This window comes from Pogona vitticeps, chromosome 9 (assembly GCF_051106095.1).
Source record: "Pogona vitticeps strain Pit_001003342236 chromosome 9, PviZW2.1, whole genome shotgun sequence".
Classification (NCBI taxonomy): Eukaryota; Metazoa; Chordata; class Lepidosauria; order Squamata; family Agamidae; genus Pogona; species Pogona vitticeps.
In genome coordinates this window covers 19,485,623-19,500,534 of record NC_135791.1, presented here as the reverse complement: position 1 = coordinate 19,500,534, position 14,912 = coordinate 19,485,623, and the positions used below count along the sequence as shown (strand labels likewise).

The following is a 14,912-nucleotide window of genomic DNA, read 5'->3' as shown; positions in this document are numbered from 1 at the left end:
GTTCAAAACCCAAACTGATCGACTGAAATTATAATCATAGTGTAATAGTGGTTCACCCCACAAGTTCGATGGTTATACCCATGGTACCCACATGTTCAGGGCTATTGCTGTTGCAGCAACCTCCCTTCACCCCTGGGGCCCTTTTTATTTCATTTTAGGACTGCGGGAAAGAACTGCACAGCCTTTATCACATTATGATCTCATTGTGGCGCATCAAGTGCTTTGCAAACATTAGATAATTGTATTTTCCCAGCGACTCTTGGAGCTGACAATTTCTAAATTGCTTTACCATGTGTGATGTGCCACAACGAAGAGATACAAGATGGGAGAGATTAAGTGAACTCGTGAACTCCCCAGCCAGCCTTCCTGTCAGTGCACCCACCCTGTCTCCAGCCTACATTTTTAACCACTATTTGCACAGAAAGGAAATAAACTAGACACTCATGATCACACACTGTGTTCCTTTTGGCTGCCTTCAATGCAGTTTTTTTTAAAAAAAAATGGGAAATGATTAATGATTAATCAGTCCTGGATGATCACACCTGTAGCAGACTTCAAGGGAGCAGATTTCTTCTGTATTGGACCTAAAGCCTGCTTAATACCGTCATACATTTCCTTGATGTTACCTGTGTTACCTGTTGCAGAGATAATGCAGGTGAATAAACATTAAGTAGGCAAAATTAGACCATTGCTTGTACTGGTTGCAGCAAGAAAGCATGGATGTGGCACGAGGAGCCAATACCAGCATCAGGTGACCTGATTGTCAGCTGATCTCAACCTCCCAGCCACTCTTGTCATCACCTCCCAGTATTTAGAGATTAAATATTTAGATATTAAAGGGTTCCCTCCAATCTTAAGGTTTCCCTGAGTCAAAAGGGGGACCATAATTTTGAAAACCATTTCCCACCAGTGCGAATTGCGTGGCTAAGGTCAGATCTGGCTTGGGCCTCAGAGGTTGACCTTTATGTGATGGTCAAGCTCTGGGGGAGGGGTGCGGGATTACATCTCTCATCATCCCTACGGCTATCAGGTGGGGTATGACTGTTAGCAACCATTTGTAAATATTGAGATATATGAAGATTGGCTCATTTCACACAACAGAATACGCTGGGGATTATGGAAGCTATAGCTGAAGATGTCCGGAAGGCATCTAGCTGGTTACAACTGCCTAGAGAAAAGATGCTTCTAATCGCTATTAAGCAACATAATTTCCAGTACCATGAGGAGAATGAAAATGTTGGCGAAACACATTTAACCACATGGATCCAAGATTACTCTCAACTTTGCTGCCAGCTTGGCTGTTCCACCACCTAAGATCATGTCTTAGTACAAGGTGGGAAACTTAGGCCTTGGCAATAAATCTGGCCTCCCAGGATTTCTCATTTGGCCGCACACACCCTTCCTCACAAAAATACGACCCGATGGTTTCTCAGCTTTTCTTCCGATTTTGTACATTTTTATTACACACCGTCAAGTCAGAACCAACTTATGGAGACCCTGATAAGGCTTTCAAGGGAAGTGAGATATTTAAGGAGTGGTTTTCCCAGTGATAACCCCACAATGAATTTGGACGGCTCACCAGAATTCAAACCCGGGTCTCCTGAGTCCCAGTCTGTCACTATACCGCACTGGGTATCTGTTGTACAGTTACAACTTAATTATTGACAGTTACAGCTTTAAGTTAAAGGAATATCCTCACTCTTTTACCTCCTTCCTCGCCACTGGAATGTGGCTCTCAATAAAATCTCTGAGATGGAATTTGGCCCTCAAGTTGACAGAGGTTCGTTGTTCTAGCATTTGCTTAGCCTAACTGAGAAGTCCCACTGCATGGAAATGTACCCTTGGCCTGCTCCTGTCTGACACAATATACTGTGTACCTTGGTGTTTGAAATGCCAAAGATTTTTCAAGTTTTTCTAGTTCTCATAATTTCCAAGCTAATAACTGTAGAATTCACCTCAACTTTCTCCCGACTGCCCTGCACAAGGAGGTAGGTGACGTCATTCAGTGCAAAACAGTACCGCATTTAAAACATGATTTAAAGGCTTAATAAATCTTTCTTCTGAATGTCATACAAAATAAATTAAAAGAAGGGAAACCAAAGGCCCAGATTTGAAGACTTTTACAGGAAAAACAAACCATCCTTCATAGTGCAAACACAGGAACTAAGAGACTGCCTCGTTTTCACATGAGAGTGTCATCAGACTTAACAATTCTGAGTCACAATTCACTGCCTTCAGAAAGTGCTTTGCCTAATTTGGACAACAACCATATTTTCTACCTCTATCTGAAATGTTTTTTCCTTTCCTTTCACTTTTCCTTCCAGTCTTCTCTTAACATTATTACCTGCTTCTCTGCCCACATCTTCCATAACAGCTCTTCCTGTCACTAGAGGCCATTTCACTCTGCAATTATTTTATTCAGTAGCAACCTGCCCAGATGTCCCTCAGGGGATCTCAGCTCTTCCCAATTGTCCCATCTCTCTTTCATTCTTCAGAAGAACCTATTATGTTGCAAAGAAGGACCACAGCAGCAGGGACAGCGCTATCCTTGGGCACAGTGAGACAGCTACCGCAGTCCAATTTTTCTTTTTGTTGACGAGCAGAGTTGCATGTCCCACACAATCCATCTTTTATGCCCTAAACCAGTGGTCCCCAACCTTGGGCCTCCAGATGTTCTTGGACTTCAACTCCCAGAAGCCTTCACCACCACCTCTGCTAGCCAGGATTTCTGGGAGTTGAAGTCCAAGAACATCTGGAGGGCCAAGGTTGGATACCAGTGCCCTAAATTGTCTTCTTGAGTCTCATCAGCTTCTGTATGGGAGGAGGGCAGAAATCCTATCTTGTCCTTTGCCTCGAGCAGCAGCAAAACAATTTGAGACCACTCTGCAAAATAGGAATTATATGTTTCAAGTCCTCTTCTCAAAGTTTTGGAGTACCATGCAAAAGAGGAAGCCTGCCCATGACATCTCCCATCCCTTTGGGAGACAAGTGCCTAACTTTTGTAAACTAGTTTCTTCTTTCTCAAATCCCATTCCAGATAAGACTTGTGGAGGGGAGGGGGAGGTCACACATTGCAAGTTCTAGGTTTCATGAACCAAATTGTGAGAAACCCAGTTGTGGTCCCTCAACTGAGTGAAGGACAGGCATTTTACATACGTCTTCTCCAGAGGTACAAATGTCCACATTTTTCACAGCACACAAGATGGGAGATTTGGAGAACTTGGAACGTCTCCAGGTAATGCCAGAACTTCATTGTGTACGGTCCACATGGCTGAGAGAGAGAAAAAAAATTAGCTGCCAAAGCGACGGGAGCTATGGGGAAATTATAGTTTGGAACAGGAAACCAATTCGGGAGATCGTGTTCTTCCCATCTTCTGAGTCCGTGGGCAGAAAAGCTTGCGAATGAAAGGAGGTAAAGTGAAAAGCTGCTCTATCCGCGTCAGGAAACTCCAACACGAATGCTGCACAGCCGAGGAAGAGAAGTAGAAGATGAAAGGGTCGAAGCTGGCGTTGAAAGTGCTAGGAAGCAACGCTTCCTCCCTCCAATCTGGGCTGTCCCCCTGGATAAAGCCATAGACATGGGAGACGTTATAGGGTGAGAAGCAGATGATGAAGACCGCTAATGTGGCGGCCACCAAACCTACGGCGCGTTGCTTTTTGCTCCTGCGAATGTGGGCTGAGGTGATCACAATTCTCATGAAGCCAAAGTAGCAGAAGCAGGTGATCAAAGAGGGGACCAGGAAGAGAACGATGCCGAGCTCTAGACGGACGGGGAGGAGGATGGCAAGCTGGTCCTTGGTGAAGTTCTTGTAACAGGAGTTGTTTATCAAAGAATAGTTCCCAGGGTAAAATTCGGTAATGTAGACAATGCTGCAGTGGGCAAAAGAACACACCCAGAGGCCGAAGCTCGCCACCACGACGTAAGGTAAATGGCGCTTCAGTCTGTAGCGGACGGGGTAGGCCACCCCCAGGTAGCGCTCCACGCTCAACGCTGTGAGGAAGAGCGTTGTGGAGTAAATGCTGCTAAAGTAGAAGAGTCCGCTGAGGGGGCACAGGTAATTAGGGAGGGACCAGTGGCCTGAAACATCTTCTGATATTTTGAAGGGCAAAAAGGCCAGGAAACAGAGATCGGAGAGGGTGAGGTTGAGGAGGAGGATGGTGTTGGGGGTAGCCTTGGTCTTCAGCTTCTGGATGAGAGCATAGAGGGCCAGCAGGTTGGTGGGGAAGCCGGTGAGGATGGTGAGCACATAGATGGCAAGGTAGAGGCCCCGTGTTTCAGGGCTGTGGGACATGCTGGAGGCTTGCCACCTGTGGGGAGAGGAGGAACATGTGAAACAGTGGGTATAGGAAGGAAGACAGCAATACTCTTTTCAGACTTCCTTTCTAGAATTCATAGACAGTTGCCGGCTCACTGTTCTGTGGCATTGACTGGGTGCTCTTTTCCATGGGCAGCACATGATCAAAATTCAGGCATCGGCCCTCCCTCCCTCAGCGCAGTCCAAAAGGCACCCAAAGCCACTCTAATTTTACGGATGAATTGGGATTTTGGAAGGCCATCTCTTTGGCTGGCATGCTTCACCCTGAGAGCGGCTTTCTTAAGACCACCTAGTACAGTGGTGCCTCGCAAGACAAATGCCTCGCAGGACAAAAAACTCGCAAGACAAATGGTTTTGGCAATGGGGGGGTTGATGACTCGCAAGACAAAAGTTCCTATGGCCTTGCTTCGCAAGACGAATGTTTTCCATTTTTTGTTCCTGCCTCATGTTTGCTGATTTTTAAATGTTTTTCTATGATGTTTAAAAAGTTAAAGTTTTTTGACTGAAAGTTTTGAAATCATCTGCACAATATGTATGGCTTTAAAGAGCACTTAATAAACCCTTTGTAAACCAAATTTGACTTTGTTCTGACTTTTTTTGCCCATAGGAACACATTTCAATACATTCCTATAGGAAAACGCATTTCGCAAGATGAATTTTTCGCAAGACAACATTAACCGCGGAACGAATTAAATTTGTCTCGCGAGGCACCACGGTAATTAGTTTGTGGGGGTGGGAGAAGCAAGGTTTGAAACAAAGACTTAGCCAAACACATTTTTAACATGACAGAACACATGGCAAGGGTGTGCCTTGAATGCAGGTAGACATGGCGGGGGGGAGGGAAATTCATGATGAATTCTGTATTTTGTTTGTATATTATTAATCCTGAATTTCTCCCCTAAGGGGAACCCAACACAGCTGACAAAAAACATTTAAAAGACAAAAATAATTTAAAACATTCAGATTAACATGTTCACATTATAATATACAACATTTTAAATATGATTTAAAAAACTATAAAACAGATTATAAAAGCTTGCTTCTTCTCTGCATTTCCAGTGCTCCTGTATTCCTATTCTGTTATTTACTAGACTATGCCAGCTATCTTTTATAGTGCTAGCAGGTATGTGGAGTTTTGTTTTTTATTTTCCCCCCACTTCTTTCAAAATTCAAAGGCGCTTCCTTGCTCATTGAAGTTTTCAGGGAATCTACACAACACCACCTTTCATTTCCAACTTATTTTTTCCTATTACTTTTTCCATCTTTTTACTCTTCCTTCCTTCCTTCATTCCATTCCATTCCATTCCATTCCTTCCTTCCTATAGGAGACTCAAGGTGGCTTACAAAAGACAAAACAACAGATTTAGAAACACTATATAAATATCACATTAAAAAACAATTACACTTATATTAAAATTAAAAACTGAGTTTACTAGAAAAAATGAAGCAAAAATATGGGGGAGGGAAAGAAGGACTATTGACAGGGACTTAACAGCTGCATAAAGTTTTCTGATGGTTAGACAGTATCTCTCCCAACACCAGCCCCACACAACAGATGTAGGCCCAATTCTGCGTTAGGAGAACAGACATTACAGACTTGTCTCTGATGGACTGTCACCTACCTGGTGGCAGGAGGTGGCATCAACAGGGCCCTCAGCAGTGCCACCATGTTGGGTCTGCATGCCATTTAGATGTCCATCAGTACCTCTGATTTATTATCATTTGGAAACACGGTAAGAAATTTTAATGGGCCTCATTTTTTTAAAAAAAGTATTTGAGGAGGCTCCAGATCAAGCATGAATGAGGCATCTGACCTGTGTCACTGCAGAAGTCTGATGCCAGGCTTTTACTTGCCTTGTTTATTTAAAACTCTGCTGATTTTACAAGCCACAGGAAACTATGAAATCATGTAAAAGACGCCATCCAGAAATGCAGTAGGCTTTGTGGGTCAAACTGGTTCAAACTAGACAATGATGTTCCTTACTCTCTCTTTTTTTTAGGAGATGGGTCTCGTTTTCCAAACCAACACATCTTGTATTTCATGTGCTTTCTTTTGCAAATGGTAAACATGGGCCTAATTTACAAGTCGGATTGCTCAAGTGTGTATATCTGTGGAAATCTCTGTGTGGGAGGGGAAGCAGGACAGTTGTAGGGAATATACATTTCCTTAACACCCTGACTGTCTGCTTTGGTCTTACAAAGTTCTTGGGGCTTGCCTTTGTCCATCTTTCTTATGAGTGTTGGGCTGGCCTTGAGCCTGCTCCTTCAAGGAAGACTAGGGCATCCATCTGAAAGATTCCCCCAAAAATGGTGATGTGAAAACAGAGCATGGGATAACAAAGACAGGAGTGAAATATAGTCCCCAGGGGACCCTTAGTATGTACATGGCAATTCTTGAACAATGGCCATGCTGGGAATTGTAGTCCACAAAAGGGAACTTCTGTATATTTTGGCCTTGGCTTCTGCCTTCTTCTGCAGCGGTCACATGCAGTTATTGTTTTGATTTGTTGCAGATAAGCACCTCCACCTTAAAGGGATGCATATTATGCCCTCCTTTTAACAAACGGCACGCCTGCTTAATTCTACTTGAGATTATCTTAACTATATCTTTACTTCTAGCCCTGGTTTTGGAGAAATTTCAGTGAAGTTGATCCCTACTCCCCGCACACTCAATTCTGTATCCAGAAATAAGGAATAATATTTTGAGAAGACAATTTGTATGTAGTAAGAAAGAGATTTACAACTCCAGTTTCCATTGCTCTCTCTAACTGGGATGCCTTCTCTCTCCTGCCAGCCTTGCCCTTGGCAATAAGTTCATGCCAGGCTCAGCTCTGATCTATAGCAATTTCTTCCATCTTGGCATCATCCCCAGGAAAGGTCAGAAGGGGATTGTGGTTTACAAAGCATGCCACATAAGAACTGTGTGTTTGGGTAAAGTAATTTGGCCGATAGCCCTGGGACAGCTGGCTGGTATAAACCATCCTGGCCCACTTGCCATCTTGTTCTGGGCATCCATTCTTCCCCACCTACATCTCCATCCCTCGCACGTCCTGGATTTATGGGCTGAAGGAGACCCAGTTCACAAAAAGGATCAAGGCAGGAGAAATAAGTTGGGAAGGAAGGAAACAGCAAGGTCTAGGTGGTAGGTGGCTACCTTTGCGAATATTGCCACAAAGTTATTAGCCCATACTATTCCTCTGTCCATCTAATCATCATTAGAGATGGACATAAATTAAAAAATGTATTGCAGAATTCATCAAAAATTGCTAATTTGTCCATTCGTATTTGTCTGAAACAATGCTACGAATACAAATCAACTTTTTTAATTCATCATTTTGTTGGGCTATAAAATGCCCCCCCAGCACCTAGAGACACCAAAAGCACAGAGAAGTGTCCCCTGACACTCCTCTACAATCCCACCAAGTTTGGTGAAGATTGGGTTTTGCCCAAGCCAGTTGCTAAAAGGCACTTTCCTAGATGTCCAAAACCCAAATTTTACCAGTCTTGCAGTGCTTGTAAAGGAGAGTCAGCGGAGGCTCCTCTGTGACTTTGGTGTCATTAGGTGTCTGCAGAGGTGTGCGCGGGCATTGCATAGGACTTTAAAGGAAAAACAAATCAATGAATCAATTTGTCAGTTCATCAGGAAAAAAATCATAAATTCGTAATTCATGATTTGTCAACCTTGATTAATCACGAATCATCATTTTTCCAATTTGTGCCCATCTCTAATCATCATCATCATCATCATCATCATCATCATAGAATTGCAGAGCTGGAAGGGACCCTATGGATCATTGAGTCCAGCCCCTGTCAAGGAGGCACACTGAACTCGCAACTTCTGGCTCTGTAACCGGATACCTAAACCACTGAGCTATCTAGAAGTTCAACTTCCACAAGGTTACTAGTCCATGTTATTCATCTGTCAACTCACTCATATCCACCATTGTCTACGGCAAACATATTACCAACCTTGAACTATACCAACCTTATATGGGCTTATTTTAAATATCTTAAACTTGCCTTAAAAATTAGAGCTGCGCATAGCTAACCTGAAAAATTCTGGGAGTGGTAGTCCAAGAAACACATCTTTACATCTCCACTAAATGTTAACTGCCATGAAGGTCCTCTATCCACTGGCTTATTCACTTTTGCGGCAAGTGAATGGAAATTTATAATGCTAGAACCAAGAAAGATGTTGTCAAGACTAGTATCTGGTGTGCAGATACCAGTCATGGACTGAATTTGTATTCCTTTTTTAAAGTGTGTGGTCATCTAATCAACCAAGGCCCATGCCTATGTTTCTCCTGTGAAAACAGAAATTCCAATTCGCATGCGTGTTCCTCGTTCTTTAAGTTCACAACAGCTCTGTGAATTGGGGAGACAATGACTGGCCCATAGTCACCCTGTACATTTCAGTGATGAGCTTGTTTGGACTACATCTCCCAGAATTCTGGTTTGAGGATTCTCAGGTTGAAGGACTTTGGTCATCTAGAATCCTCATAATCCTTTTTCAAAATATATACAATGGTGCCCCACATAGCGACGATAATCCGTTCCGAAAAAATCATCGATATACGGATTTGTCGCTATGCGGGGCAAAAAAGCCCATAGGAACGCATTAAAACACGCTTAATGCGTTCCTATGGGCAAAAAAACTCACCATTCTGCGAAAATCCTCCATGTGGCTGCCATTTTCACTGCCCGGTAAACGGGGAAAGGGCGCGAAAACACTGCGGGCGCCCTTTTCTTTACCCGGTGGCCATTTTGGAACCACCGATCAGCTATTTAAAAAACATCATTATGCGATAATCAGTAAGCGAAATGCTTACCGATCATCACAAAGCGATGTTTTCCCATCTAAAACATCGCAATGAGATCGCTTTTGCGATCGCAAAAAACACATCGCTATGCGGATTCGTTGTTAAACGAAGCGCTCGTTATGCGGGGCACCACTGTATTTAATTTTCAAACAAAAGAATCAACATTAAATATACAAAACACTACCAATAAGTCAACTTAAAATAAACAAAACCGGTTTTCAACCCTTTGCCACCCCACACGCTCAGGACTAGTTTTCATTTCATTTTTTTCTTTATATTTCATACTGCCCCATTTCCCTCCAAAGATACATGGGCAGAATCCCCATAATCCTGTCTGGAGATCCTAGGGTCAAACTCAACTTTGAACCCACATTGCACCAGGCTAAGATCAACATCCATGTCACTCCATCACACTGAAAACAGTATGTGGTCAGGTGAAAAAGTCGGAGCAAGCTGTAGAGGAAGTGTGAGGCAGATGTGGCCAGCCCTCCAGAGGTAGTGTACTGCGACCCCCATCCTCCATGGCCCAGGATGCAGGAAAAAGAGATCACACCCCAACAGAACAGAAAGGGCCACATGTTCCCTTCCTTGTTCTAGAGGAATTTTAAATCCCAGGTGGACGTGGCAACTTGCATGTCATATTCTTCTAAAGTGGCACATGGTATGGTTGTTATGACTCTAATAAGGCTTTGAAAATATAGAGACGTTCAAGGAGTAGTTTATCACTGCCATATTGCACTGACTTTCCATGAGATTTGAACCAGCTCTCCTGAATCCTAGCTTGACACCTTACTCACTACAACACACCAGCTGAAAATGGCTTACATTCCTTCTTCCGGCCAGCTGCTTTGGTGGTGCTAGAGAGCAGGAAATGACTGGATTTGCCAGAGTCACTCTAGTGTAGTCAATGGGACCAGGAAATCAAGTCTGCAATGAAAACAACAGATGGGAAAGATGCTCATTCATCAGGGCTATCTCGCCAACGTCAACGTCTCTGTGAGAAAGCAGAAGGAGAAGGAAAGGTCCTGGGGGCAGGAGGAGGGACTAAGGCAAATAAAGACCTCAGAAGAGTGACAGGGAGATTGCTTGGAAAATTTCAGAGAAAGCTGCTCCATTTTCAAAATTACAGTGTCCTTTGAAAATGGGATTTTTAAAAAAAGAATCTTGCTGATTTTACTCTTGTGAGTTCTCTTAGCTGCTGTCAGTTTACAGACAGACGCTTGAGATGTTCCTTCAAGAGGAAGAAAAAGATGCCTTTCTCCAGGAAACGAGTGCACGGTGGACCCAAAGACCCAAAAATGTTTTTTTTTAATAGCCAAGGTATGTGCAAGTACAGTGGTGCCTCCCAGGATGAAAGTAATTCGTTCCGTGATAAGCGCTGTCTTGCTAAATTTTCATCTTGCGAAAAGTGGTTTCCCATAGGAATGCACTGCATTGCATTCCTATGGGAACCTCGCAAGACGAAAATAATTCATTCGTCTTGCGAGGCATCAGTCTTGCGAAAAACATTTGTCTTGCGAAGCTCAGCCATAGAAGAAGCCGTCTTGCAAGGCATCACAGTGATTGCAAAAAACATTCGTCTTGCGGCTTTTTCATCCCACGAGGCGTTCGTCTTGCGAGGCACCACTGTACAAAAAAGCTCGATTAAGACATCATAAAGATGGAGTAGACCTGCTTCTCTTCATTCCTGCAGCAGAAAGAACTGCTAACTAAATGAGATTGCTCTTAATCACCTGGTTAAGAGAGTTGACGTGTTACCAAATTATTTATTCTGATGGCAACCTTTTGGGAACTTCCAGGCATGATGTCCCCAGCACAGGAATGAAATGACAAGCCCCCTTTTTTCTTGGCCAAGACTTCTTTCACCTCTGCAAAACGACTGTTTATAGAACTTGTGTGGTTTCCCTTTGTAAAAGGAAGCACACATACACAGAGCAAGCAAATAATCATGGCTGATTGATTAAAGAGAGGCAAACCACCCATCCAGTGCTTTGCACAATTTATGCAGTTTATGTTATTTGTATAATTTTGTGCAAAAAAACCCCCCAAACGTCTTGTGAATGTGAGAACAGAAAATGTCTTGACAGTGAGCCAAAAATATTTCGTGTTCTTGCAAATGAGTATGAGATCAGCAAAGATTTCTGTCTCTCCTAACACGTCACCTCTTGAAGACAAATTGCATGCGACAACAGCACAGCTTGGAAGCCTTATTACTTGCACTCCATCTCCCCCAGGAAATCTGGGTCCATTTTGTTATTAATGTTGTGAATTTGACAAAACAAGCAACTGCCTTGATCCAACATTGGCATGACATTCACACCAACAAAGCCACCGTGCGTGGGTTGTGTTGGGGAGACTGCACCCAATTAATTGGCTTCAGAAAGAAATCATGCGTTTGTTGACATATGATATCAGGCACTCTTAATAGCTGCTGTGCGGAGAAATATGTCAGCCTCAAAAAGAATAATGACCTGCTTTCATAATGCACAGTTGAGCAACGCCTTTATTACAGCCAACTAAAATTCTATATACTGCTTATTGCAAGAAGCTAATAAAATGCTTTGTGTGAACATTTACTGCAGTTATATGACTGTTAGTGTCTACTTCTGCACACACAATATGGATCAAGATAACGTTGACAATCATTCTAGGTCCTTAAATAACCATGGCTTATATCCTGCTTTACAAGCTTGGGAATTGATGGCCACAGTTAAGTGTCTTTTAAAAACAAACACATCTATTTTTTTTTCTAGGCCGTACACACAAGGACATGGAATCTTAAAATTATTCTCTTGGCCCCCAAAGACAATAAGATATTTTGCTGCGCCCAGGACAACGGAGTATTTTTCTGTGCGAATTAAACAAAATCATGCAAATAATACTGTAGCATAAATTGTGAAAAAACGAGGGCTGCTGCTGCTTTTCTTGCAGGCTCTTAAGGACTACAGCCATGGGGGGGAAGGTATTCACATATCTTTTTTTAAATAAATCAGTTCCTCTGCACAAGAATGCAGAATTTAGCAAATATTCCTTGCATCCTAGCTACAGTAATAGCTTGGGGAGGGGATAGCTCTTCGTTTTAGTTAGGCGTGATCTTTGTCCCCCATATTTAAATTCTGAAAGAAAACTAACCATGAGGTCATGCCAGGAGGGGGGTGTCCTTTCCCAAAATTTTGGGGTGGTGCACCTTCCCTATTCTAACCATGACTGTTTGGGTCCTCCTTTGTGTGTTTGATTTTGTGTGCTATGAGTTTTGATTTGGTTGTAGTTGCATTTTATATTACTTTTGATTTTACAGTGCTATGTTTTACGAGGGGGTGCTGATAAGTATTGAGTCTTACCAAGAAAAAAATTGAGCTAGGAAGCTGTAAATTGCAGGGTGTGTTCACCAATTTGCCTATATTCAATGGCGCAAAAATCAACAACCTATGATTTTAACTTATCTTTCATGTTCAGCTCCAAAGTGAACATGGCAGCACCTCCAGAAAAGTTCAATGTGGAAGAGCATAGGACCATAATCAAGTTCCTGTTTCTCCAAGGGAAAGGCGCAAAGCAGATCCATGATTAAATGTCACAAACTATGGGTGACAGTGGCCCTTTATATGCAACAGTTAAACGTTGGGTTTTTAAACTGGCCATTTCTGTGTTCAAAGTGAGAAACCCAGTGGAAGGCCTGTTTCTGTCTCTGTGCCTGCAAATGTGAAAGCCATCCATGACCTGATCATGGAGGACCGCCGAATATCAGCCAAAATTATTGCTATATATCTGAGAATATCATATGAGAGAGTTGGTGCCATTAACCACAACAACTTGGAAATGAGAAAGCTGGCAGCAAAGTGGATCCCCAAACTTTTGACAAGCAAACAAAAGAGGAAACGTGTGGAGTCATCGGTGGCTGTTTTGGAACATTTTGCAAGAAATGAGTCAGATTTCCTTAGCAAACTGGTAACTGGTGATGAGACATGGATCTACTGTTATGATCCTGAGACAAAGGAACAGTCTAAGGAATAAAGGCATAGTGGTTCCCCCAGGCCAAAGAAGTTCCGAGTGCAAAGCTCGGTGCAGAAGCAAATGGCAACAGTTTTTTGGGATAAGAAGGGAGTTCTGCTGGTGGACTACCTCCAACAGCGTTCAACCATCAATGCAAAATATTACTGTGCCTTATTGATGAAGTTAAGGCAAAACATCAAGGTAAAATGTCAAGGAAAGCTCTCCAAAGGTGTCATCCTGTTGCATAACAAAACTGACGTCCTTAGGCTTTCAAGTGATGCCCCATCCACCCTATTCTCCCGACCTGAGCTCTTTCTGACTATTATCTGTTCCCCAAATTCAAAAAACACCTAAAGGGACAATGATTTGGGAGTGCGCTGGAGGCACCTAATGCTGCAAATGAGTGGTTACACCAGCAGTCGGAAGAATTTTATTTACAGGGACTTAAGAAGCTGCAGGACAGATGTTGCAAGTGCACTGACTTCCTGGGGGAATACGTAGAATTTAGAATATAGCTGAATTTTTTCTGGGAAAGGCTCAATACTTATCAGCACCCCCTCATAATTAGTATTTAAATTGTGTTTACATTTGTTTGCTACAGGCTGCTCTGAGAACTTTATATTATTGCACGCCACACAAATGTTTTAGATAAACGATGAAAGAATGGGGGGAAAGGTCAAGGTAATATTTCCATCCAACACAGCTTTCTGTAAAGCGGAAGGCTTTTTTTTTTACTAATCTGGGGAAAATAAACTTCTATGTAAGCATATTTAGGATTGCATGGAGAAATGGTTCACCTCCCAAACCTGGCGTGCCACACCAACAATCTTGGTACTGCTTAAGAATAAAATATAAACACATATTCAATATTTCATCAACACAGTCTTTTGATTCTTGAAGTCTTAACAAATTAATTATGGAACAAACGTTAATGCCTACAAAGCTAGGAGTATACAATCTGTTGTCTTGTCGATTTTGTAGACTGTAGCACCCATAAACCGCAGCAGGCAGAACTGATGTTTGGGACAAGGGGGATTTTAATCCAAAATGCTGGGAGATTACCATGAAACATGTTAGACCAGCCCATCTGTTTGCATCCCGATTCAAAAGTATGGAAGTCATTGTTCAACTCATCTGAAGAGCAAGTATCCAACTCTGTTAGTCTTTAGAGATGACACAAGACTCAACAAAATTTCACTCCGGAATTTATATGTCTACACATATTTACATAACACTGCAGGCAGTTTGACTCTAATAAAGCATCCCATAAAGACAAAAGATAGAGCACTTCACGCAGCTGGAAGATTGTCAGCGTGTTGGGGGGCGCTATTGGTGTGTTCAACAGCTGAGATTTTGGGTCACTCCTGCTCTCTCAGTTTGACCTACAGTACTTGACAGGGTTGTTGTGAAGATAAAGTAGCAAGAAAGAAAGCCATATACACCTGCCCTGGTCAGAGATAAGAGCACACCCTCAAACCATAGTCATGAACTACATATCTATACCTCCTTGAAATTGTACTGCATGCTCTCTCTCTGGCTCTGGCTCTGTCTCTGTCTCTGTCTCTCTCTGTGAGTGAGTGAGTGAGTGAGTGAGTGAGTGAGTGAGTGAGTGAGTGAGAAAGAGAGAGAATGGAATGGATTCAGATTAGAAAACTGTGTTAAATAGGAGTTGATTGGTTGGTTGGTTGGTTGGTTGGTTGGTTGGTTGGTTGGTTGGTTGGTTGGTTGGTTGGTTGGTTGGTTGGTTGGTTGGTTCCCTTCCTTCCTTCCTTCCTTCCTTCCTTCC

The 14,912-nt window shown here is 42.7% G+C and overlaps 1 protein-coding gene across 1 annotated transcript; it reads right to left on the bottom strand.

Moving 5' to 3' along the window:
• Positions 1 to 1,425: 1,425 nt before the first annotated feature.
• LOC110090712 (free fatty acid receptor 3) lies at positions 1,426 to 10,065 on the bottom strand. Its single transcript, XM_020814467.3, has 2 exons — positions 9,962 to 10,065; positions 1,426 to 4,308 (listed from the first exon to the last, which is right to left on the bottom strand). Coding segments are annotated over exons 1-2 (987 nt in total). The 5' UTR covers positions 9,964 to 10,065; the 3' UTR covers positions 1,426 to 3,323.
• Positions 10,066 to 14,912: the final 4,847 nt, after the last annotated feature.